Genomic DNA, 27,069 nt, shown 5'->3' with positions numbered 1-27,069 from the left:
AATTAAATAACTTTGTAAAATAGTAATAGTCAAATTAAAAGTTTGAAAGTATCTAGGGCCGTTCGAAATTGAACCGAAACCGATAATTCGAACCGAAAAAAAGTTATTGGTTTATCAATAATGAGTTATTGGTTTAATGGTTTTGATAACGGTTTTGATTTCTTTGTTATCGAATTATCGGTTCTTAACGGTTTGAGGTTTTTTCTTAGTGGGTTAACCGATAACTCGATAGTAAGTTAAATAATTATATTTATACCATTTTGTATATAAAATCCTTGACTTAGAGTTTGGTTTCCTACTTTTATTTTTTGTTGTCTCAAACTCTTGGTTATTCTACAATATTAAAGTGTTTGCTTTTGAGCAAGATGTAACTTATGAACTCATGTGCATGGTTCATTTGGTTTGTCCCCTTGTTTCTAAGTGATTTTCAATGATTTTCTTTGTGTCAAATCTCAATAGTTAAATCGATAACCGAACCAATAACGATCAATAGCCGATAAATCAATAACCGATAAGTCGATATCTTAACGGTTCTATAACGGTTTAGCATCTCTACAACCGATAATCAATAAGCCAAACCGATAAACTTCAAAACCGAACCGAACGATACGCAGCCCTAAAAGTATCATTAATAAAGTTAGTTTAGTAAAATATATTTCTAATAAAAAATTTGTTAAAGAATTGTGGCAATACAATATGAGTCAAATAATACTTCCTATGTCTCTAATTACTTGTCCACTTTTCCTTTTATAGTTGTCCCTAATTACTTGTCCATTTTGACAAATCAAGAAAGGACAAATTTTTTTAACCTATTATACCCTATATCAAATAACTAATTACTTTGAAAAATGTAGAACTTTTCATCCACTTCATAATTAATAAGGCTAAAATGGTAAAGTCACTATGTCATTAATTATTTTCTTAATATGTGTGTCAATTTAAAAGTGGACAAGTAACTAGGGACAGAGGGAGTATGAAACTAAGAAAACAATTAAGTTTAAATTGAGTAATATGGTTAATAAGAACATAAATGCTAGACTTTAATTTACTTGGAAGAGAGGCATAATTTATTGAATATCAAATGGTTAAACAAAAAAACCTCAACCAGGCTTCAAGTGAAGTGTGCTTAATTTTTGAAGAACTAAACTAAACAGTTGTCCACCTAACTAATTAAACTAAAAATAGTCGTCAAATGTATAATACATGTATAGTATTTATACGATCATATATAATCTATATATACTGGATAGTAAAAATAAATAATAAATTTGTCCGGCTATTCGTGCAAAGATCTCATTTTTCTCCCTTTTGAGTTTTGACAATATGTGCTAGTCCTACAAAGATGTATAATTGGGCCTTGAAATCAATCTGTTTGGTTGAGAAAAAGCCCATTTTTCATAAAGATAATAAAGGGAAGAAGATAAGGTATAAATTGCAAAAATTGAAACAAACTAAAATCACAACCTTTCATTGCTCTATCTCTCTCTCAAAAAAAAAAATGAAACTTCAACTCCATTTTCAACACTGTAATCTTCCATTACTCATTCAACTCAAGCACAAATCACCCATTAAAAATTCAAGATTCCCATATGGGAAAAGAGAAATTTACCAGGTAGCTTCAGAAAAAAGAAGCATAGTGAAACCACTAGCTCTAGAAATTTTGCCCAAATCCAAGAAATTATCAGGAAGTGAAATTTCTAAGGAAAGATCAAATCTTTTGGTATTGGGAGCTGTTTCTGTTGGTGTAGTGTTGTTTTTAATGGGTTTTGATGATAAAAATCAGGCATTAGCTTTGGGTCCTGAAGGTCCATTAATGGAGGAATTTTGGGAAAATATGAGAAGATATGGTCTTTATGCATTGACAGTTAGTACTGGAGTTCTTTGGGCTGTTTTTCAGCCTATTTATGAACTTTTGAAGAACCCCATTTCTGCAATTTTGATTTTGACTATAATGGGAGGCAGTTTTTATATTGTTTCTCAAGTGGTGTCTGCTATGGTTGGTGTTACTGATTTTAGTTATGATTATAACTATTAGATTTCAATTTTGTTAATACATAAAGTGGACACAGTTACCTGGTATGGTGGGAGATGGCATCTATCGTATGGAACTAGTTAAGTTGCGCGAAAGCTGGCCAAGAGGGATTTTCCTTGTATGTTTATGCTTGAATTCAATTAGTAATATAATTTGCCTTCAACTTATTTTGATCTGTCTGTACTTTCTTAATTTTAGTGTTTTGTTAGTTTAATTTCAGTTTGATATGTTTCCCTATTTACAGATTACAGCTTCTATAATTATGTTAGTGGTGTCCATAAATGAAAGAGATGATCAGTAAGGATTCATATAGTCAACCACAATTGTTTTAGATTGATGTGTTGTTTACACATAATCAAGGTATACATTTGTGACAGTTGTTTCAATGGCTTGAATTCTTATCATATAGGTCAGGCAGAGACAACTTTACAGTCATCACGAATAGGATAGATGACACACTACAAAAGACATTCTTGCTGAAACAGAACAGTAATAACAAAATAGAAAGAGATATTATTTGCATTGTGCCATTAAGATATTAGCAACACCATAGACAAGTTAAGACTACTAAAACTTCCCAAAAGAAGATAGATTTTTACAAACTATCTGACTTAGCAGACAATAGAAGAAACAGCAAGTTTATATGGAAAAGTATTAGCATATGAGAAAGTAAGAGATTGTCCAGCAGTGAGAGGTTGTCCATCATTGACAAGGCAGTCATTATAGTTTAGTCTTCTGAAAATCTTTGGATTAATAAGCCTTGCTGAACTGAACCAACCACAACTCAAGTGAATGTTAGAAATACTACAACTTCCTGAGAAACACGCGTTTAAGACGATAACAGTATACGTTGGTATACCACTTGGAAGTGATGCTGATGGACCTTGGTTCACTTGAATGAATTTATTTGAACAAGTACCTTCCCCTATTCTGTTTTCTGATCCATCACCACCAGTACTATTACCATCGCCACCATTACCAACAAAGCCACCAGTACCATCATCACCACCAACATTGCCATCATTGTCATTACCATCACCAATATAGCCAATACCATCACCTTCACCAATATCTAAATAAACAAAAGAAAATCTATTCATTCAATTTTTGACAAAGAAAGTACACGTGAAGGGTGATCAGTCGAACACCTTTTTGTACATTGAAAAAAGAATTACCAGGTAGTTGTAGTAACTTCCTAGCAGGATTGACAGTGTAGTTTAGGCCAGCACCATTTTTTTCATGAGCTAGTTCCAAAGCATTATTAATGTGTACAACTGCACAATCAAAAGATAAACATCACTTGTTTCAAAACTAAAAAGAGACAGTCTGATATACTAAGTTCTCACGACTCACTATGCATACATTACATGAAAGGTATTGTACATAGTACCTATGGTATATTATAAAATTGGAAAGGATTAAACCGAAAAAAAAGAAGACAGAGATGAACATACTAGAAAATAGTTGGCTATATATATGCATGCAAGTAGATTAAATTTAATAACCAAAACATGATAATTAACTAGTATAAGTTTGAACTCAATTAATTTCCCCTGAAAATAATACGTGTTGGTCTGATCACATGCAGCCAAACCAAACATTCATTTAAAAATTATGAAATTGAGACTATTCAAAACTTAAAAACTATTTGCATGTATAAGCAACACTCTCTGCATAACATTAAGTCCAATAATAATAATGATGGGGGAAGGAAATATTCAAATGATATTTGATTATACTTCTATTGAGTCGATGATCTACCAAAATCAGCCTATTTACCACAACAAATGTAGAGTCTACATCATATTCACCCCAGACTCTACTTGTAAAATTATATTGAACATGTTAATGTAGATATAAGTACAAATTATGAATATACCAGAGAATGAGACAAGCAACAAAACAACATAGAATATGAAAAAGCTCTTCATTGTCATTGAATATTTCAGCACTTGAATGTATTCTTCAAAGTAATGAAACTGCAAAAAAAATAAAAAATGAACCATATGACATATAGATTGAATGAAAACTTAATATGGAAATTTTTGAAGTAAAAAAATAGAGAGATAAAAGTAGTACTCCTTATAAAATCCAAAATTAGGTTGATGGTACAAAACATATAGAGGGGTAGGAGAATTTATAGTGAAAAAAAGTTGATGTATATTAATGATACATATATTGGTATAAGAGCTAGTGGATTTATGGGCTTTTCTAACACGTACTTGTCATTCAAAGGGATCAAATATTTAATTTTATTTCGGAAAATTAAGAGACAATTTATTATTCTATTTTTATTTTATTTTAATATTAAGTACTACTCCTTTTTTTAAAATGTTGAATTTAGTTATTATACTCAAAGTTAATATAGTAAAATTATCCTCAGTTTTTTTTGTATAAAAAATGTGCGTTGAATAATATTGAACAAGTAAAAATAGATAAATAATACTAATAATTATAGTTACCTACATTTTCCAGTAACTAGGCTGTGACTATAGTGACCACCTTTCATTTCACTGCCTGCTCCCTATATATATGTCTAGGAACTAATGACTTGCGTTTAATTAATTATTTTTTTGTCTCAAATATGATAATATTTAATTGTAAATGAAATTTAAAAGTAAAAGAAATTAAATCCAATTCAAGAGTTATAGAACCTCCAAAAATATGTGCATTATTAATTCGATGCGTATTTATTGATATTTTTGAAAAGTCAAATCCATATAATCTATCAATATTTTTAAAGAATCTTAAACAACATAACTATAAATGCAGAGGTAATTCAAGTGTCACTGTCTTTTCCATTTCATCCATAATGTATATGACTCTTACTATTTCCCTTTTATTTATTACTACGCCAATTTGCACTTTGATAAGATAAGAAATTAATTATCTGATACCATAACTAATGAAGTATGGTATGCATATGCCTCTATTCCCTTTCCTATTTTTTTTTAAAATTTTTTATTGATTTAATTAATAGATAGGTTTGCCTTAAGTCTATAAATTAACTTATACTCCTTTCTTTTATTTTTATTTATTCATGGTTGATTTGAAACGCTTCTTCATGAGAAATAATAAATAAAAAGATAATTTTATAATATTATTTCTATTAATTAAAAATTATCTAAATATTGAGAAATAAGTAGACACAAAATGATAAATTATCACTTAGTATTTCAAATTGAACAATTATTTTTAGCATACTGAACTATATATTGTCAATGTGAATACTTATATTCAAATACATCATTTTCAATACTTAGTTTATGGGAAACGTTGTGAAAATTAATTCATTAATTAACACTGCTATTAAAGTAGCAGTTGGAGTCCAGAAAATTTAGTCACATCGAATAATGAACCCAATGCCTGATATTTACAACTATATTTATTGTAATTAATACTTCAATTTAATTACTGCCTGAAAACATTCCTAGTCATAAAATAACATGTGAATTAGACATTTAATAATCTCTAAATGTAAAACTATATTCATAGGATTAGCTAAAGATTGTTGTTGTTTAGTGATATGTAAGTTATTTGTGATTCGCTTAAGCTATTTTTGTTTCATATTACGATACATTGAAATTATTATGTCATATTATCAATATTAATTTCAAACACCGTCTATTAAACGAAGAATTTTTTTTTAGAAAAAATATTTAATTTGTGATAAAAGTTGAGAGGCCAAAAGTCAGAGATTGAACAACATTTGGCAAACCTGAACTGAAATTGGGAGTTAATTAATTGTGGTCATGAGTAAAGTCTGATAAACACAAATCTCCAAGGTCAAATATGGGTCTTCGATTTATGTGATTTACAATAATACCCTTTAAAGTCGATGGTCATCAACTTTTAACGTTGTTTTATTTAAAGGACATAATTTTGATTTTTTGATCTTCAAGGTTTACTCAAACGAAAGTCGAAAGTCCATAACTATCAATCTACTTCATGTTTTTGTAAATTATTACAAGCGTTAGACGATAAAATGGAGTAATATTTTGGGAAAAAGCCTCAAAAGTAGCTATGGGCTGATTTTATTTGGGCTTTTTGGGAGAGGGGAATAGTTGGGCTGGAAACAGAGCTAGTCCTATGATTGGCAAAATTGATCCAACATTTTCTTTTATTAAAAAAAAAAATGAAAAATATTTTGGATAACTATTTCATTACTATAAGCTAGGATACATTGTTTGTTGGATGAATTAAATTTATATTTTGTGTCAAAAGTAGAGGGTTCGGATGAACCTGCAATGGTAAATTGTAAAAGTAAAGTCATTTGTTTCAGACAGAGTATAAACAACAATTCAAGAGGATTATACAAATTAAAAATATATGATATATCAACGGTTAACAAGTTATCAGTTTGAATTCTATAAAAACGTCAATGAGTATTTCAATCTATTACGACTTGAGACATTAAAAGACATACACACATCAACACCTACTACAAATTAATAATGCTGCCCTTATTGTTGTGTTAGTCTAAACTCTATTTAATGGGGATTTAGTAAGAAAACGATGTACTTATATTGGAGGGAAATGTGGCATTGCTACATATATTCTACAAGATTAATTAGTAACAAAGAAATAATTTCATTAGTGATAGAGGTCATAATAATAGAATTTAAATAAACAACACAATCATTAATTTCCAAGACAATTTTGAACAAATGAATAAGATAATCTTCTATGTATACGAATTAGGAACTCTATATTATAATATAATGAAATTACTACCATATATTATATATGTGATAAATAATTCTAAGACGTTATAAACTTTATCTATGTTAGCTAATATTTGTAACCATATATAGGATAATATAGTTCTTAATAGTATTATATGGGGATCAATATTCTTATCCTGATAAGTGATAACCAAACAAACACTAAATTTATTATAACCAAAAATACATCAATGGTATTTGATAGAAATGGAGGGGAAAATGAAACAAATTAAATTAGATTATTAGCAAGTAAAGATAACAATCACTATCTTATCACAATTCACCTACTCAACAAAATTATCCAAACATTTTATAAATTAAAAATAATAACCTTCACGGATTAGTTTGTGACCACATTTGATGTCACTTTCATAAACATTAATCTTTCTTCCATTAAGACAAATGGATGTACTAACTTATAAAGTTAATCACATCAATTCCTTATTCAATTAATCCCCCTTTGAATATATTGAATCTTATTGCTATTTTAATTTTAAACATTTCAATCAACAAATATTTTGACTATTTAGATACCACATATCTATATTTGTCTTGTAATTCATTATTTTTATTCCAAGTGAAGTAGGCAAAAGGAGTCTTCCCTTTGTCGTCTTACCAAAATAAATCATGTATAATTAGAAAAACGCCATTATATGGCAAGTGTCATCCAACTAAGCACAAAATTATTTTCTTTTTAATTCTGTTTTGATTTCATTGTTTTGGAGTTGCGAGTCTATCAGAGAAAGTCTCTCTATCTTACAAAGATAGGGATAATTAAGGTATTCGTACATCCTATTCTCTTCAAATCTTACTTGTAAGACTACACTGAATATGTTATTATTGTTATTTTTCGATTAGATCATTCATATCTATATATACTTAAATTAAAAGCAAAGATGAGCTAGGGGTTAATCTTTCAATAAAGAATTTTGATTAATTCCTCAAACTTGGAATAAATTTTTATTATACTTTTAAGCCACTTCTCATGTTTGAACCATTTCCCCCCCCAATTTCATGTCATCAATACCTCATTTTATTGGTGTTTTACCAATGAGTACTTGTTATTAAGTTCACCAAAAACCAATGTTTTAAGGAGTGTTTAACGCTCAAGCAATTGCTTAGTGTTAAGTAAGAGGTTTTATCAAGGAAGTCATAATAGCTAATCCAAGTTATACTTCTTACTCTTCTACTCACCCCCAACCTACCCTAAATAACGAGCACTCTACCCAACTCTTATTATTAATTATCTGATATTTGAAATTCACTGTTCAGACTAATTCAGATTTGTGTGGCTTAAAGATCATCAAAGAGGAAGTCGTGCTTACGAGATTTTTCATTTTCATAGCTCAAAATCCGAAACTCATTATTATCATTTATTTATTTTAAAAATATGGGGCTAGCTATATATATGAGACTTGGTCACCTACCACTTCTCTACTGCTTAAGGAAAACTTCACAAGGCAGATTCTCCATACAACTTACAAGGGTAGGAAAACTTAACTTTTTCTTCTCTAGCTAATAGCAATTGTCTTTCTTATTTTTTACTTTGATTTGACTATATTTTCTAATTATAAAATGCCACCTAGCTAGCGCTCTCTCCATTTATTTATTTTTGGTTCAATATAAAAGACAATCTTCATGAACATTTCATAACAATATATCATACTATATAAAAATACAAACTTTAAGAATCGGTCGTCTAGCTTTATTTTTAGTAATGGAGTTGTTTGTTAAAAGAGAGAAAAAATTATTGGAATGTTTCAAAAATATAAAATTAAAAATAAATTCGGCACATGTTAGAGTCGAAGTTAGGATTTGAAGTATATAGATTCGTGAATTTAGCCATATTAAGCGACTAAGTTCTAAATTAATAGTTTGTACAAGCTTGATAAATTTTTTAACAGAAACACAATGTTGAAATTACTGAATTTGGTTAAACCTTCAACTCGTAACTCGTATTCTAGGTCTGCGGTATATTAGTTTTCTAAAAAAACCGGCTGAGCCGGCTATAATTTGTTGTTATTTTCTAGAGAGTTTGTTTGCTTCATAGAAAGAGTTGTTCTCTTTGTATAATATAATCCACTTTTTGCGGCCAATTTTGCTTATAAGTAATGAAACTCTTTTAAATAACTTTCATTCTTCTAACACTTTATATAATATAAAGTCTCTCCATATATATAATTACTTTCTTTCCTTAAGCCAATAATATTTTTCACTTATAGAAGACAGAAAAATAACAAGAAATATGGTAGGGTTTAATGAATTTGGAGATGAACATTATTTTGTTGGCCATCATACTGATGCTGTTATCTTTGAACTTAATAGTTTGCACAACCAACTCAAAGGTAATTTCATTTCTTCCTTTTTCTTACCAAAAACTTATTATTGTGCATCCCTCGACTATTTTTTTGACGGTTTGTTTTAATCTCCACAAGTAAAGATACTGAATAACCTTGTTTATTCAGACTTAGCTAATAACATTTGAACATGATCACTCGTGATTTCCATTGTGTTTTTACAACCTTCAATCTTGCATTTGTCGAACGAGCGTGTCTTGATCTTCTCTCTTTTCTTTTTTTTTATTCTTTTGAATGAATACGATTCATATAACTGACTTCAACTTGTTTTCTCAACTTGTTTTCTGTTAAGGCATACTTATTTTTCTTTTTAATTAATCTTGATCTTCTCTTTTATGAGACGAGGCCTAGGGAGCGATATGAAAATATTGCATTTTTATTCTCTATATTTACATCTACTATTCTCATTTTATAATTTAGTTTTTAAACACATTTTTCATAATATAACGTTAAAATACGTACAATTATGAAAATATGCATATATTTAGGGAATCGGTGCGGTCAGATAACGTAACGAAAGATGTAGGCGACAAAGAATATATGTTTTTTTTTAAAAAAAATTGGTTAATTTATATTGCATCGGGAAATTAACAAAGAAAATTTTATATTATCAGATCAATCAAAAGATATGTATGTATATATAGATTACTCTTCATAAAAGTGGGACTATGATTTCGTAAATAAAATAAATTACTACCAATTATAACATATATATAAGAATGATGTAATTTACATAGTCGGTATATATAAGTTAAAAGTATTTTTAATTTAGTTGCAAGAAGAGGTTTATTCAACTCTAGTTTCCTGTGACTTAGGTAATCTTTCATTTTCATGTAATTGATTTTTAACAATTATTCTTTTTGTAACATTTGTGATGCATATATTACATGTACAGAAATTTGTATAACTACAATTAGTTGTTAATTACTTTTAATTCTTGATTTTGAATATATTTTTCAGAGAAAGATAGAGAACTTGGAGCAGCTCAAAGTGAAATAAAGGCTTTGAAAGCAACAGACACTCTCAAAGATAAGGCACTTGAAGAGGTAGGTACTTAACGATTAATTTCACGTATGATTATTAAACTTTATTTGATATAACAATAAAATTACAAAGCTATATGAAACTGCATAATTATTTAATATCCTTGAAATTACCAAAAATTACTTGATAATCCAATTCCAAATTTTTTTTTACAGCTTGGAAGTAATGTTCAAAGACTGGAAGAAAAAATGAAAATAAGTGAAAATCTTCTTGAACAAAAGGTTTGTCATTTTATTTATTTTCCTTAGTCTAGCTCAGAAAGCAGTATTTTATCTATGTTGCTCGGACTCTTTAAAAATGTAGACGAGTGTGTGTTGGATCCTTCAAGTGTAGTGTATCTTTTAAGGATCTGACACAAGTACGACAATAATTTTGGAGAGTCCGAGTAACATAGGTATATACTAAAAGAAGTCCTAAATTGTTTTTGGTCCTGAACAAATATTGCAGAATCTTGATATCAATAATCTCAGTAATGAGAAGAAAGAAGCTCTGGCTGCACAATATGCTGCTGAATCAACTCTTAGAAGAGTGTATGCAGACCAGAAGGACCACGATTCGCCTCCTATCGAGTCCATTATTGCTCCTCTTGAAGCAGAGATTAAGATGTATAAGAATGAGGTAATGTATATACGTACAGTCAAAACTCTCTATAACACAACATTTCACTATAACGGTCAAGTTTTCTTTAGAATTGATTTTTCATGTTATGTTATATCATACGTTCCCTATAACATCAATTCGTTATATGCCTATATCAATCAAAAAATATCCGAACACATGAAGTTGTTATAGAGAGGTTTGACAGTATGTTAAAATTTCATTTTTGTTATGTACACCAATTAACTTGTTTTTTTTTTTTTAATCTTTTTCAGATTGCAGCATTACAGGAAGATACAAGGGCTTTGGAAAGACAAAACAAGTCAAAAGAAGCAGCATTGTTAGAAGCAGAAAGGATACTAAAAAGTGCTTTAGAAAGAGCACTAATAGTTGAAGAAGTTCAGAATCACAACTTTGAGCTGAGAAGACAAATTGAAATCTGTCAGGTATGAGTTACGAAACCAGACTATAACAAGTTGTGTTGCTCGGACTCTTCAAAAATGTTGATGAGTTGTGCTGGATCCTCCAACAATAGTACATTTTTGGAGGATCCGTCACGGATGCAGCAACATTTTTGGAGAGTTTGAACAACATAGATAGTATAAACATGAATTGCTCCTCATCTGCATGCAGGAGGAACACAAAATACTTGATAAGACGAACCGTCAAAAGATTTTAGAAGTTGAAAGGCTTACCCAAACTATTAAAGAGCTTGAAGAGGCAATTCTTGCTGGAGGAGCAGCTGCTAACAAGATTCGCGACTGTCAAAGACAAATTTCTGAACTACAAGTAAGATAAACCGCGAAAACAATCCATTAAAGTAACAGAACTTAATTACTCTTTGATAAACTGATTGGAGCTTTTCATGAACATGTAGGAGGAGAAGAGGACATTGGAAAGGGAACTAGCAAGACTCAAAATTTCAGCAAATCGAGTAGCAACAGTCGTGGCAAACGAGTGGAAAGATGAGAATGACAAAGTCATGCCTGTTAAACAATGGCTAGAAGAGAGAAAACTTTTGCAGGTCACTAGAACAATATGCTAATAAGTCTGATCAAATGAGTTATCATACTTAACTAGTCAATTTCTTTGAGTAACTTTGTGTATTTGGATTGTAGGCGGAGATGCAACGACTAAGAAACAAGCTCGTGATATCAGAGAGAACTGCTAAGGCTGAAGCACAAATCAAGGTGAGATCTTGTTTTTACATATACAGTCAAACCTCTCTATAACAGCATCGTTTGTCAATGATACTTTCCGGCTGCTATTGTGAAATTTTGTTACAGAGAACATTTATAACATAACATGAAAGATCGGTTCCACAGAAAATATGGTTGTTATAGAGAGGTATGACTGTATATTCTGATATTTTGGTATCTCATCTGTTAAACATATGCCTGTAGGACAAGCTAAAATTGAGGCTTAGGACTTTGGAAGAAGGGCTAAAGCAAGTAACAAGTGTCTCTGTCATTCCTAATGGATCGCCAAAACCTCAAAAGACTAATCATTTGTTTAGTTTATTGTCGAGCAATGCTGGATTGAAAAGGAGATCAACGTCTCAACCAAGGGCATCTACCATCAACAAAAGGTCAGAGAACAGAAGGGATGATGCTTCGAAGCAATTCAACAAGGAAGGCTCGGGAGATAGCTTGGTGAAGAAGAGCCTGTGGGCTTCTCGAAATAAGGTTGCTGAAAAGGAAAATGCAGAAATCAAAGAAAATTCTAACGGGCACATTTATAGCAAGGAAATGACAGATAAACAGAATATCAAGAACAGGGTTGGTGACCATGAAGATAATAAGAACACTGGAAGCAACGAGAGCAATGACAACGATATGGTATCAGGACTTTTGTACGATATGCTTCAGAAAGAGGTACTTTGTTTGAGGAAATTCTGTGAGACAAAAGAGTCTGCTTTGAATGCTAAAGATGAAGAAATCAAGGTAAACTATCATGCCCTTTCACCATCAAATACATAACAGAAATATCACAATTCCTTTCAAAAAAAAATTTTGTATGTTTTCCAGATGCTAATGAAGAAGATTGAGACATTAATCAAAGCCATAGAAGTTGAATCTAGAAAAATGAAGAGAGAATCAGCTATAAGAGAGAAAGATTCAGTATCATCGACGAAGACAGATGACAATGCAAGAAGCAGAAACTCATTAACAAGGTCTGCATTTCCTCTCTTCTTTTTTACACTTTCTATGTAGAGATCAAATAACTCATCCAAATATCTTACTTCATTTGTTCTGCAGGTCCATCAGGGTCAAAACATAATGAAGAAGATACATACGTTGGTAGAAAAAGATCAATCAGATCCCTTTGTTCATCAGTGTGATATATTCTTACAAAATACTTGTATATACAAAATGCAATTGAGTTGAGTAGCTACAGAATAAAGTTGTGATTAATTTGTGAAGTGAGGAACTAATTCAATCATATTTTGGAGAGTGATTCATGTTCTTATTATCTCTCGTTGATTCGTTTTGCCTATATCCTTCTTTGATAAGCAGTAACTATTCGAAAATGAGAGTGAAATACATGTATTCAAGTTTCAGAAATGTATTATTTCTTTTGTTCATGTACAATGCTACAATCAAGAAACATACATTTCATTTTGGGCTTATAATTGAGTTAGAAAACAATAGGAGAATGTGAAGCTTTGTATCTTATAAGTTATAGCCCTGATAATTAAACTCTGGGATGGCAGGTAAAAATGGCCACCCTTCTTGATATCTCCCTTATAACAATAACAATGTCTCATTCACAAAGAAGTTGAGATTGACTATATGAATCCTCACCAAATAAATAAACGAGAAAACTACTAAAAGCTCTCAATATTTTCAACAGGCATAAATATAATGTGATGATTCATCGTTAATTGGCTAGTTTTAAGCTAGCTGCCAGTCAACCGCAACCCTTCTTTATCTGGCTTGATATGGACAATGTGAGTAAGCTCATACTGACATTTCTTGATGTCACCTCCCTCCAATATGTTCATTTTTTTCATGTACAATGTCAGAATGGGGAAAAATGGTGTTGGTTTTGCACCTACACAAAATATTCTTATGAACTTTCTCTAATAACTCTACAACTCTGGAATTGTATCTAAGCATGGCCTCCATTTCTTACCTACTACTCTTCTTCTTCTCTTTCCCTTGAAGGATCGAACGATTTTTCCAGATTGGAGATCTTTAACATTGTTCAAAAAGATCTCCAACTGTTCTTTCGTCAATACAATCTTGACTCTCTGGTTCTTACAACTATCACGGAGATCATAAATCTCCGCAGAAGTCAGCTTCTGCATTTGCTGGGAGAAAATGGACGTTTTCTCCAGCAATTTGTCTTCTTCCTCGAAACTCCGAACTCTTTCTTTCCTTATGTTAATGCAGTTCCCCATGACTTATTATTTGCATGTACATTACGACTAATGAATAGCTGTTCTATATATATATATATATATATATATATGCAGCTGCTATAACATGTACCAGACAAAGAAACGTGCAGGCAACCTTCATTTTTGGTCTAAAAAAGGCATTTTACAGTTTGCAGCACCCTGCATTATTAGTTTCAGGAACAACAAATATTAAAGTATTACATGGAAGTCAAAACTCTACAATTATCTAATCATCCAACACTATTTTTAAGGCACCATCGGAGTTGAATATTGTTTATTCTTTCATAAAGTCAAAAAGGGGTGCATCATTCATTATACATTGCACCCCTTAAGTCGGTACCTAATTAAGAGTCCGACTACACAAATTAAATTTAAAACCATAAAGTTCAAATCTTGACTCCGACTTTGGCTAGCTAAGATGATGAAATAGGAAAATAATGTCCACATTTTCAACACTTGCATTCAAAATTAGTAGTGTACTTATTATTTTGATAGAATCAGACAGAAGGCTCATCTGGGGGATTGGACATTGACACTTCCTTGCTCTTACGCCCGATGTAAGGCAAATAAGATCGAAGGAAATTGGATTCTTCCATTTATCACTTGAATGATATATGGTAGAGTTCAAGTTCAATGAAGTGACTTTCGAGTGTACAGAACGATCCAACACCTCAAGAACACGAACATGACATTTCTCAAGACGTCATTTAGCTGAACAATTCCATTCATTCTATAACAAGTTCACGAAAATCACATCAATTTATCTATTGACTTGACCTTTACATACAGAATAATGATATACAGTAAGAAGGCAAGACGAAATATCAGATACTTGGATCATTTGGCACAAGATTTCAGCTAAATATGGGGGAATTGCTTTAGTTGAATATTCACAGCTGAGCTCTTGACTGTACTAACTTGTAACTAAACAAGCTCAACACGGTTTAATTAATGTGATGATGCTTTCATAGGCCATAGCTCTTAAGAGTTGTGTGCATCAGAAGGTGATAAATAGACAGACGGAAAAGAAGTAGAGAATATCAGGCTAGCTGAGCATATTAATGCTGAAAATGGGGAGGTGTAACAAATGGAGAAAAATTGGACCTAGTTAATGAGCTCAAGCCTAAGTATATATGAATGACCTGATTCCTTGCTTTGTTAATGTTAGAATAGAAATATGTATATATATTCCTACTTAGAATAGGAAGAAGAATAGGAATAGGAATCCTAGTTAGAAAAGGATTTCAATGTATTGTCTATAAATAGGGTCTCAATGTAACAATTTAGATACACAATTCAATAATATTTTCCCCATATATTTCTGACATGGTATCAGAGCATTGGTAAGAAATTTTAAGTCATCGTGTCAAATTCTGGCGACGATGGTTGGGACTGATTTGTGTCATCTTTCGTTCTGAAGGTGTTGTGCGAAAGACAACACTATCACGAGGCTCGGGAAGCTCAGGCGACCGAACCCCAATCAGATCCACCGGAAAAAAAAAACCCACGCGCCCCCACGCCCCGGTCGGAGGTGGAAGCTTTCCGATGAGATCTGTTCACGCGTTGGCGCGTGACTGCTGCTCCGGTCATCTTTTTTTAAGCTATTTTCTTCTGTTGAGGTCGCCCAGTATTTCCGACCAGAACCCATTCAGTTTTCTCTAGATCCGATCACCGGAATTAGGGTTCCGGTGATTTTCAGGCAGTTTTCGGCGAGTTCCCGGTGAAATCAGATTTTTCAGGCCACAGTGGGTAGATTCCGGCAGTTTCCATCGAGTTTCTTACTCTTTTCAAGTCAAATTTCGAAAAATGTCTTTCAGATGTGATGTTTTTGGCTCCAAAAATACGGGGATTGGAAGTTCAAGCCTTACAATCACTTCAGAACCATTAATGGGAAGTTCAAACTATTTAGCTTGGGCTTCTTCAGTTGAGTTGTGGTGCAAAGGTCAAGGTGTTCACGATCACTTAACAAACAATGCTTGCGTTGTAAATGAAAAGACAAAGTCTAGTGACGAAGGTGCAAAAGCCAAAGCACAATGGGAGAAAGTGGATGCCCAATTATGTAGTCTCCTTTGACGCTCTATTGATTCTAAGTTGATGCCCTTGTTTCGCCCATCCCAAACATGTTATTTAGTTTGGAAAAAGGCACATGCTTTATACACTAATGACATATCTCAATTTTATGATGTGATATCTCGGATGACTAACTTAAAGAAACAAGAATCCGATATGTCTACTTACTTGGGACAAGTACAGGCAGTCATAGAGGAATTTGAAACGTTGATGCCTATCACTACAAACGTGGAAAAAGCAACAAGAGCAAAGGCATACATTGTTTCTAGTTCTTACACTTGCTGGACTTCCTACTGACCATAACTCTGTGCATGACCAGATTCTAGCCAGTCCTACAATTCCCTCAATTGATGAATTATTCTCTCGTCTGCTTCGTCTTGCTGCACTCCCAGTCACAAAGAAGTTTCATCACCCATTGTTGACTCCTCTATTCTTGCATCTCAAACCACAGAAAAGCGTACATACCAGTCTATGGAGAATCGGCGAGGGGGAGGGCGTTTTGGAAAACCTCGATCCAAGTGTAGTCATTGTCATAAACCTGGACACACTCGTGATATATGTTATATTTTTCATGGTCCACCACCCAGTTATGATCCTATTGTTCTTAAGGAATATAATGAGTTCCTTCGAAATCGCGCAAGTAAACAGACATCTCCACCAGTAGCATATGGTGCTCAACTTAATCAACCATCCAATAATGCTCATATTGCTCAGACAGAATATGATGAGTTCCTTCAGTATCATGCAAATAAACAAACGTCTCCACAAGTAGTTTTAGTTGCACAACCTAATGTTTCTGTTGCGGGTAATTCTTTTGCTTGTGTGTCACAGTCTAGTACTCTTGGATCATGGATCATGGGTCATGGACTCAGGGGCTTCTGATCATATCTCTGGTAATAAATCACTTTTGTCTGATATTGTTTATTCACAAGTACAGGTAAAACCTGAGGTATGGGTAAGACCATAGAAACATCAGGATGATCAGAAGACGTATAGTAAGGCTGAGATTCAAAGAATGTAACATCAGTGGACATAAGGTAACGATGAAGATCATGTGAATAACAACGATACCCTTTTTGAACTCGAGAGTAACCAAGAAAGACACATTTGAGGGCACGAGGGGCTAATTTATCTTTCCCTGGGGGTAAGTTATGAACAAAGCATGTGCTCCCAAAGACACGAAGGGGGATAGGATAGAGATGTGACTCAGGAAACAGTATGGAATGTGGAACATGATTTTGAAGAGAAGATGAGGGCATTCTATTTATTAAATAACAAGACGTAAGAACTGCATCTCCCCAAAAACGCAGTGGAACATGGGATTCAAGGAGAAAAGTACGAGCAGTCTCAATAAGATGTCTATTTTTCCTTTCTGCTACACCGTTTTGTTGAGGGGTGTATGGACAAGTAGTCTGGTGAATAATGCCTCGGTGAGTCATAACTCCTGAAATTGGGAGGATAAGTATTCTAAGGCATTATCACTACGAAAAGTACGAATAGAAACACCAAATTGATTTTTTTATTTCAGCAAAGAAACTTTTAAATATAGAAAATAACTCAGAACGATCTTTCATTAAGAAAACCCAAGTACATCTTGAATAGTCATCAATGAAACTAACAAAATAACGAAATCCTAAGGTGGAATTGACTCTACTAGGACCCCAAATATCAAAATGAACTAATGAAAAAATAGACTCTGAACGACCCTCAGTACTACGTGAAAATGTAGCACGAGTGTGTTTCCTAAGTTGACACGACTCACAATCTAATTTGGATAAACTAGACAATCTAGACACCAACTTTTGCAGTTTGGATAGACTCGGATGTCCCAAACGTTTGTGAATTAGATCTGGGAAATCAGTAACAGAGCATGTTTTCAAGGAATTTGAAGAGGCAAGGTATAGACGGCTCGTTGGAAAATTGAATTAGCTCACAGTAACTAGACCTGACATCTCTTTTCCTATGAGTGTTGTAAGTCAGTTTATGACTTCTCCTTGTAATAGTCATTAGGAAGCAGTTGTTCGTATCTTGCGATATATAAAGTCAGCTCCTGGTAAAGGACTACTCTATGAGGATCAAGGTCATGAGCATATCACTGGATATACAGACGCTGATTGGACAGGATCACCCTCTGATAGACGTTTGATATCCGGATATTGTGTTTTAGTAGGAGGTAATTTGGTGTCTTGGAAGAGAAAGAAACAAAGTGTGGTTGCTCGATCTAGTGCAGAATCAGAATATCGAGCAATGGCGGCAGCAACTTGTGAGCTAGTTTGGATCAAACAGTTGCTGGGAGAACTAAAATTTGGCGAAATTGATCAGATGGAACTTGTGTGTGACAATCAAGCAGCTCTTCATATTGCATCAAATCCAGTGTTTCATGAAAGGACTAAGCACATTGAGATTGACTATCACTTTGTTAGAGAAAAGATACTCTCAGGAGATATTGTTACGAAATTTGTGAAGTCAAATGATCAGCTTGCAGATATCTTCACCAAGTCCCTCACAAGTCCTCGTATTAATTACATCTGTAACAAGCTACCACATATGATTTGTATGCACCAGCTTGAGGGGGAGTGTTAGAATAGAAATATGTATATATATTCCTACTTAGAATAGGAAGAAGAATAGGAATAGGAATCCTAGTTAGAAAAGGATTTCAATGTATTGTCTATAAATAGGGTCTCAATGTAACAATTTAGATACACAATTCAATAATATTTTCCCCATATATTTCTCACAGTTAAAATAACAGAGCCAAATTTTTCATCAACTTCCATTACATTGTGACAACATACATCAAGGATACCTGAATTTTGTGGCTAACTAGCTAGTAACAGGGAAAGCGAAATACCATTACTAAATAAAGTTGAACATCCAATTACATGTAGTGACATTCAGTCCTTCACAATATTCCACAAATTCAGATTAGCAGTCCACATTTAATTAGGACAACTAGCTCTGAATTTCCTGACATATGCTTGTTGTCTTGGTTAGGACAACTAGCTCTGAGTGGAGATGGTAGGTCATGTTATGGAGAAAGAGTAAGTGATAGCCTCGTAGGAGGCTGAAAGAGGAAGAGGAGGCTATATTGGATAACAGAGGGGCGTAAGGAAGAGGATGAGGTAGGCGTACTCCAGCTGGTAAGGAAGAGCTCGAAGAGGTTGAATCAAGAGATCTGGTGCTGCTCGTCTTGATTTGGTGCAACCAGAGTAGTGAATGCTGCTCAAAACATGGATGGATCAAATGCAGATCACATTTTCTTCCCCCAATAAAGCAAAGCTGAACAACTAGATGTTGATCTCAAATTTAGTCATTTGGTTACACTATCCATTTTATTTTCAAGTATTTAATCAGCAATGCCTCCAGTGTACAATGTACGGTGAGTATGCTCCTATTTATCTCTGCTACTAATTTTCTTGAGCAATTCAACTGTTGGTATTAATTTCAAGAAGTATGTGCACGGGTAAAACCAATTCTTATTATATGAAAACTAGGACGCCAAATAGGGTATTACCTTTATGACTGATATACAATAAAGGTTACCTTTGGGAAAGCAAAGAAAATTTTTACGTCACAACAACCATCCTTGTCAATAAACTTAACTTGGTCGATATTAAGAAGAAATATCATGCCTCTTTTTTTAATACAAAAGAGCTAGCTATGTTTGCTCCAATACAATGCAAACAGTAACTTAAACATTTTCCATGTTTTCCATCAGTTTATTTTAGTGTTCAATGCAAGATATGGTCAGATTTTATTGGAGAATTAAAATATTAATATGATATCTCATTCATTTTTCCTCAAATTCTTTTTCTATTGCTGATTGCAAAAGATACACTTGGATAGCTACTGAACTCAAAATTCAAACCTCCCCATCTAGAAACAAGAGGTATCCTAAACAATGGATAATCTACTAAAGGTACCTTTCAGATGTAAGAGAAACAAAATCTCTGTAGCACAAGAATTATCAAGGCCAGAGAGCAAAGAACCCTGACCATTGCTAAGCAGCAACCACCTCTTGAGCACGTCTAGACTCTAACCATGATGTAGCTGCAACCTTTGTAGTCAAAAACCACCCAGCCTTATCAGGTGCCTCATGGAATGGAGCGTTTAATTCCTTAAGGTGCGACTCAAATACACCTGCCAGACCTTTCTCGGAATATTTATGTTTTCCATGTCCTGTGTTGATTCCAAGCAATGATGGGAACTCTTCCCCACTTTCAAGTGCTTTGTTCAAGTCACTAACCCAGATGTGCAATGCTGTTAAAGCTGCCCCAAGTGAGAGGCTCTTCAAATGTAAAGACCATTGAGTAGCAGTTCGAGACATAATATCCGTATAGATGTTGAGAGTTAGCCCAACATCTAACAACTCACAAGCTCTCTCCAACTGGTTAAGATTGACACAGATGTCAATCAAACAGTTACAGTAAGCTTTCCGGACATCCGTAGTTGCACAATCCAAAAGTTCAGTAGCATGTTTCTTAAAAGCCCCTTCTTCTTCTTCAACTTCATCATCCACCAGGAATTTCACCACGTAACCAAGCTTTGGATTTGCCCTCTCAAGGCAGATAGTTAGCTTGTGAAGGTCTTCCTTTGCTGTTTGTGTCAAAACATTAAGAAGACAACCAGTAAACCGCTCATCTGCATATAATCCCAAATCTGACAGCCTATCGAAAGTTCTTACTACATCATCTGTCCGACCTGCTTTTCCATAACACTGAATAAGCGAGGTCAAGACAAAGATATTCGGTTCAAACCCTGCTTCCATCATCTCATTCAATGTGAATTCCGCCTCCGAGACCTTCCCACTACAAGAGAATATGGTGATTAGAGAAGAGTATGTCCAGCTGTCAGGTTGGCAAGTCTCTGAGGCCGAGCTTTTCATCTCCTCAAAAATGTTAACAGCCTCATCTGTAAGTCCGACATCAGCACACATTGCCAAAAGTGTATTATATAGTACCACACTCAACTCCAATCCCTTCTCCTTCATTTCTTTATAGATTTTAAGAGCATCTTCACTATAACGAGCCCTACCATAAGCCCGAATGAGTGAAGCATAGGTACCCCAACTTGGTTGAAATCCATTGCTTAGCATTTCCCCATAGATGTTCTTTGCCTGCCATGGCCTCCTAGCTCTTCCCATAGCATCCAACAAACTGTTATACACAGTCATGTTAGGCTTTACACCGAGCGCTTTCATTTCCTCATACACATTCAAGCACCCATCAAAATTCCCCGCAGCCCCATAAATCCTAATCAACGTCGCAAATGTTACAGCATCTATACGCCATTTCTCTGTTCTCGCACGATCATACAAACTCAATGCCATATCTACATTACCAGCCTTACCATAAGCATCAATCATCACAGAATACGTAACATCATCGGGTTCACACCCAAAAGATGGCAACTTTTCAAACCATTCAATAGCTTTTTCAGGCAAATTACACTGCCTAGCACAACTAATAATAGTCGAGAAAGTAACATTATCAGGCTTTACCCCTCTCTCAAGCATTTCATCAAACACCTTCTCTGCTCTATCCAAATCCTTATTTTTCCTCAAAACTTTCAGCGTCACGTTATACACAATTACCTCTTTGCTCAATTTCAACCTTTGTTGAAAATACTTCATCGCCAGCAACGCAGTTTCAGCATTAGTCATGTTATTCAAAGTCACAACAGCATCTTGCTCTACTATTTTGTCACCCAAATCAGCTAAAACATTAAAAACATCTTCTTCTACAGGTTTACAAGAATCCAAAGACTCAGCCACTTTCATTAGAGAAGCATACCTGAAATCGTAAGACTTCCGCTTCAGCTCAGAAGCTCGGGGGCTTTTGGGGTTGACCCAAAGCTTGCTTTTTGACGAAGAAACAGCTTTTCTATCTGAGTATTGAGAATTATTGGGATTTGATACCTGGGATTGTTCTTGAAGTGACACTTGGGTCGTTCGGATACAAGATTTGGAGTAAAGTTTGAGGGGAAAAGTGAATTTTTGGGGAGAATTGAAGTTGCAGAAGATATTGGATTCATAGAGAGGAGAAAGTGTAGAGCTTGGAGTAGACGCCATTTTCTTGGAGCAAAGCTTTAGCGTTGCTGCCCGCCTTATCAACTATGGTGGAAGAGGTGAAATTGATAAAAAAGGATTGACATATTGCCCCTTAAAAGTTTAGGATTATGAACAATTTACCCCCTACACTTTTGAAATAGTCATTTGAAAACTATTTCAAGTAAATGTGGATTCCCTATTATTTTTTTCTAGACAAATTTAGTTCCTTTAATATCATTGTGAATTCGGTTCAGACGTTGGATACCTATTCAGAAGTTATCACAATTCTAGAGGCTTGATCGAATCAAGCTTCTGCAATTTGAGAATCTCCTTGTTGAATGGCTTGTGCTTCTCGGTCGGAATCAAAGATTTGACCTTTTCGAGTTCTGTTTGTGACTCACTTGAGGCCCGAGAAATAAAGAAAAGTTGTGTATGAATGAGATATTCAGTAACAAAAAGAAGGAAAATGATTAAATAGAGGAACTCTCGAGCATTTAGCGATCTCAAATGTGAAGTTGTCTGATGGAAAACTAATTGCATGTTCGGTTTAGATAGGACTTTTTAAGTTGAAAATTTCTCGTTCCTTTTCATGTGAATTTCTCAACGAATTATTTCAAACTTGAGGGGTCCTATGTATTCCATCTCTCGAGCCACGAAGAAAATCCCCTCATATCTTTAGCATATGATAAGAAAGGAAATTTCCCATATTATCCTTTACAAACCATAGTTTGTAATGTATTTCTTATTGTCATAGTTTCAACAATAATTAACTTCCTAACCGATTGCGTTGGAGAGCCAAAAGAATGAAACATCAAACCAAGAGTTGTTTTTCAAAAAAAAAAAATCCCAAATATTGAAGACTTATAACTCTAATTCTAGAACAATTAGGCTTAATTAGTCGTACAATACTTTTTTTTCTCCAACCAAAATAACAATCTTATAACTTATTTTATGTGGAAACTTAAGTATCTTCGTTGAGTGGTACACAAATTGGAATTAGAAGGATTTTCAATTGAACTTGTTAAATTTTTTGAGAAATTAGACCACTAGTAATGTTGAAAAATGGCATTTATTAATCAATCAAGGCTTTGCCAACAATCTAGTTAACAACTTTTATTCTATTTTACAAAAGAAAATTAACTATACATTGTTTATTATTTATAACAATTTGTAAAGAAAACAAGACAACCACACTAATAGAAGCCCACATTGATGAGCCCAGACATTGAACCATAACAATTGGGCCACCTTACGTAATTGAGCAACCATTAGCATTTTCATCATTCAAGTACTGATCACATCTGCTCACATAACAACCCGTACCATAGCCATAAGGCCCAGGCCTAGGCTGTCTTCCATACCCTAGATAACATGGGCCCCCGATTTGGCCTTCATAGCATTGTCCACAACAATATCCGTGTGGCGGTTGTGGGTATTCTTGAATTAGTATTGGCATTACGAGAGCAACTAGTGTAGGTTTAGGAACTTCTTCGGGCTTTATGATTTCTTTAGGTTTTTCAATGATAACAACCTCAGGCTTTTCAATGATGACAACCTTAGGTTTTTCGGACTCTGTAGGCTTTTCAATGATGTCAACATTAGTTTTTATGGGCTTTTTGGGGTCTTTGATTTCAATGCTTTCGATTACTCCACATCCTTTACTACACAATTTGTCACGAAGTTTTTCAGGATTACAACAAACCACAGTGATTGTGACTGTATTGCCCTTCTCATCATATACTTGGTCTCTAATTTCTATTCCCAAAAAAAAATTGACACGAAAAAAAAAAGGAAAAAAATCAAATTAATTCTTATTCATGTTATAATAATATTGAAGAATTCAAGAAAAAAGAAACTTACGAGGGAATTTACAGAGAATTTTTTTGACCTTTTTGTAGCAGTTTGAACATTGAAGATCAACCTTGAGTACCATGATAGCGGTCTGATAATTAAACAATAAATTAAAGTAATTGTAAGCACACAATTAATCAAAGCTCTTAATAGAAAAGATTTGTGAACAATATTATGCAAGAATGAACTAAATTATTTTGTATTTGTGGAAGTGAAAAGATACAATAGGAGAACAAAAATTCAGAATCTATATAAGTGCGATTATATAATCAATCATATGTATTAAATTCTTGATCAAACGTCATATAGCTATAGATAGATCGATCAAAGTCTTTTTCGAATACAGAAAATTAGTGAATTCATACCTTTTCACCCCCCATGGTTGATACTTGAAGAAAATGGATTTTGTGTGGAGTGAAAAGAGTGTAGCTTTAATGAAAATATATACTAGTATGAATGAAACATCAAAAATTCATGATATCATCTAAATTGGCAGCCACTAGAATTGCTGACTATATATATATTATCTCAATTATTTGCATGTACTGCCTTTGATGGTCTTCCCTTTCATACCAAGCAAATATATTCTCTTTTGATTTCTCATTCGATGTTCGATATTTACATCGAAGTGGATTAAATTTTATTTGTGGGAATAACCCTTCCAACAAGATTTTTTCATTTTTACAAGAATTTAAACTCAAGACCTCTGATTAAAGATGGAGGAAACAATCAATATTAATACCAAAACACATTAATTTTAATTGTTTTTTCTAGATCTACATAATCAATTACAGGTAAATTTTATGATGATAAGCATAACAACTTGATAGAGTAATTGATGATTAATTTGTTATAACATGTTAAATTATAATACTAGCAAGGGAGGAAAAGAATCTTTACATTTTATCATTAATAAGGGAGGTACCTTTCGAGTTCTGTAAAATTAAACAGTTTTGATCCAAATAATTATTTATATGTGTTAGGAAATTTATTTAAATATTTATCTAAATTGGTTGGGTTGGTGTACTACCCCCACATGGTGCCAGCTATATGTAGGCATTCAATCTTTAATTTGACATTAAATTTAATTTGTAATCATAAATCCTTTCCACTTTTTTGTCTTCTACAAAAGGGTGTAAATGAAGATAGTTGAACATAGTTGACACATAAAATAATGGACTAATTAGAAAAGTTGCAAGTGGAAAATGATTAGTTGTGGTGTGTCGGTTAATGTGCATGTATCTCAATCAATTTTAAAGGTATATGTTATCTCTTATCAACACATGCACCAAGTAAGTCTTCAACATATATATGAGAAGAAATTAAATCACATAGTTTTTTTTTATTATTGTCTCCATTACAACTCCTGGTTTTTAACTCAATTTATTGACTACTAGGTCACACATTGAAGGTCTAACCCTGTGACCTTTTTGATAGTTTAGGAAAGATCAAATAATTTCAAGAAACGAATCCAAGATTTGAAGTTTATGAATTCATCATCAATCTGAAATTAATATTTAATAGTAATTGGTCCATAATTATATATTTAGTAAATTAATAAATAAAACCAAATTGATAGCGATGATATAGAAAAGACAAAGGTCAACATCATTAGTACTAAAAAAATGCGGGATTCTTTTACTTTAGGTAGAAGTTTAATGTCAAGGTGGGTAGTGAGGGACCAAACTCAAAATCCATAACTACAAAGTGAGGGGCGGCTTAATAACTTTGTTGATCTATAGCCAAATTCTAAGTTATTTTAATTTATGTGATAGTGTTTGATTCAATACGAAGATTAATAGGGAATAATTATCATGTTAAAATATAAATTGTATAATGAATTTAATTTATTGAAGGTTCTGAAAGATTGCATAAAAATCTATTATCAAACATTTTGAAACCTTCTTGAAACGCCACAAGTTCGACATGTGATCTCTTGAAGTTCAAACATGTTTGATTTGATAATGATGTCTCTGTATACACCTTATTTGATACTTTATTCTCATGCAATCTTATTCAAATCAATCGACGATAAGAAAGAACAATGAAATCTAAATATATTATCCTAGTTGTAGCATGATTGACTAACCACTAATATTCAGAAATTATTGTTATTCTTAGCATGATTAATGCTTCTTCGTAAAGTAAAGCACCAAAATTAATGTCTCCCAAAATTACGTAACATATTTAAATTAAAAGGAAAAACTACAGAATATGGCAAACATCAATATACATTAAAGATAAATAGCTACAATTTTTTTTATGTTATATGGATATAATTACACAATAAATAGCAAAGTTAATTATATATAAATAAATAGGAAATTATTAAATATTAAATAGGAAAGTTATTATTACACACATAATTAGTTATGCTAGGCACGTTTTATGTGATTGGTCCCCATATTTACCCTCATTAATACTCTCTTTCATCAATATCTCTTTATCACAAATTTTCTATATTTCCCCCACAAATTCCTTCCAATTTAAGATTCTTTTACATAACTCTAGGATCATTTTTTGTGATTTGAATTCATCATCTTCTCCAGTGACCTCTCATTTCTCCGATGGTTGTTTAAAGCTTTTGTCTTTTTTATTTTATTTTGTCTTTGCTATCTTGTTACGTTTGGTTCTTCTTCTTTTTTTTGTTTTGACTTGGGCTGAAACCAAGTCTGTATCATTTCCTTTTGTTTAATAAAATAGACCATTGGTTCTGTCTTTGAGGAAAAGAAATATCTTCTAATAGAATTTTTTCCTCGTTTTTATGAAAAATTATATTTGTATACATTTATATTTTTATCTACTTTTATAAGGTTTCAATTGAAGAATTATTTGTTTCTCCATTATAATGGCTATAGTTGTAAAAAAAAATAGAAGAAGAACATGAGCAAAGAGAGATTGAGGTTTGTTTGATTGTCAAATTTGTATATAGTAGAATA

General features: G+C 33.0%; 5 protein-coding genes across 6 annotated transcripts in view; 2 read left to right on the top strand and 3 right to left on the bottom strand.

Annotated features, from left to right (window-relative positions):
• Positions 1–1,453: 1,453 nt before the first annotated feature.
• LOC102587938 (uncharacterized) lies at positions 1,454–2,199 on the top strand. The gene has a single exon (XM_006352267.2). The coding sequence runs from the start codon at positions 1,499–1,501 to the stop codon at positions 2,033–2,035; it is 537 nt and encodes a 178-aa protein (XP_006352329.1). The 5' UTR covers positions 1,454–1,498; the 3' UTR covers positions 2,036–2,199.
• On the bottom strand, positions 2,054–3,281 carry LOC102601279 (TPD1 protein homolog 1-like). Its single transcript, XM_015310896.1, has one exon. The coding sequence runs from the start codon at positions 3,130–3,132 to the stop codon at positions 2,644–2,646; it is 489 nt and encodes a 162-aa protein (XP_015166382.1). The 5' UTR covers positions 3,133–3,281; the 3' UTR covers positions 2,054–2,643.
• A 5,661-nt stretch (positions 3,282–8,942) lies between these two features.
• On the top strand, positions 8,943–13,318 carry LOC102600936 (microtubule-associated protein 70-5-like). Its single transcript, XM_006352390.2, has 11 exons — positions 8,943–9,101; positions 10,074–10,159; positions 10,313–10,378; positions 10,605–10,775; positions 11,030–11,200; positions 11,388–11,543; positions 11,632–11,778; positions 11,873–11,944; positions 12,158–12,697; positions 12,782–12,927; positions 13,013–13,318. The coding sequence occupies exons 1-11, from the start codon at positions 9,002–9,004 to the stop codon at positions 13,032–13,034; spliced, it is 1,677 nt and encodes a 558-aa protein (XP_006352452.1). The 5' UTR covers positions 8,943–9,001; the 3' UTR covers positions 13,035–13,318.
• Positions 13,319–19,995: 6,677 nt separating this feature from the next.
• The window catches only part of LOC102587615 (pentatricopeptide repeat-containing protein At4g16390, chloroplastic), a 17,519-nt gene continuing 10,445 nt past the window's right edge, over positions 19,996–27,069 (bottom strand). Inside the window, exon 2 of the mRNA XM_006352266.2 lies at positions 19,996–21,574. Within this exon, the coding sequence (XP_006352328.2) occupies positions 20,231–21,574 (1,344 nt within the window). The 3' untranslated portion in view covers positions 19,996–20,230. The remainder of the gene's footprint in view (positions 21,575–27,069) is intronic.
• LOC102600600 (uncharacterized) lies at positions 23,330–24,593 on the bottom strand. 2 transcript variants are annotated; one of them, XM_015310895.1, is made up of 3 exons: positions 24,496–24,593; positions 24,140–24,221; positions 23,330–24,040 (listed from the first exon to the last, which is right to left on the bottom strand). In XM_015310895.1, the coding sequence occupies exons 1-3, from the start codon at positions 24,508–24,510 to the stop codon at positions 23,529–23,531; spliced, it is 609 nt and encodes a 202-aa protein (XP_015166381.1). In that variant the 5' UTR covers positions 24,511–24,593; the 3' UTR covers positions 23,330–23,528. The 2 variants fall into 2 exon arrangements, with proteins under 2 accessions (XP_015166381.1, XP_006352451.1); XM_006352389.2 differs by having other exon boundaries at positions 23,330–24,034.

The sequence above is a fragment of the Solanum tuberosum genome, unplaced genomic scaffold (genome assembly GCF_000226075.1).
Source record: "Solanum tuberosum cultivar DM 1-3 516 R44 unplaced genomic scaffold, SolTub_3.0 scf00148, whole genome shotgun sequence".
Lineage (NCBI taxonomy): Eukaryota > Viridiplantae > Streptophyta > Magnoliopsida > Solanales > Solanaceae > Solanum > Solanum tuberosum.
This window is presented reverse-complemented; position numbering and strand designations above follow the sequence as displayed.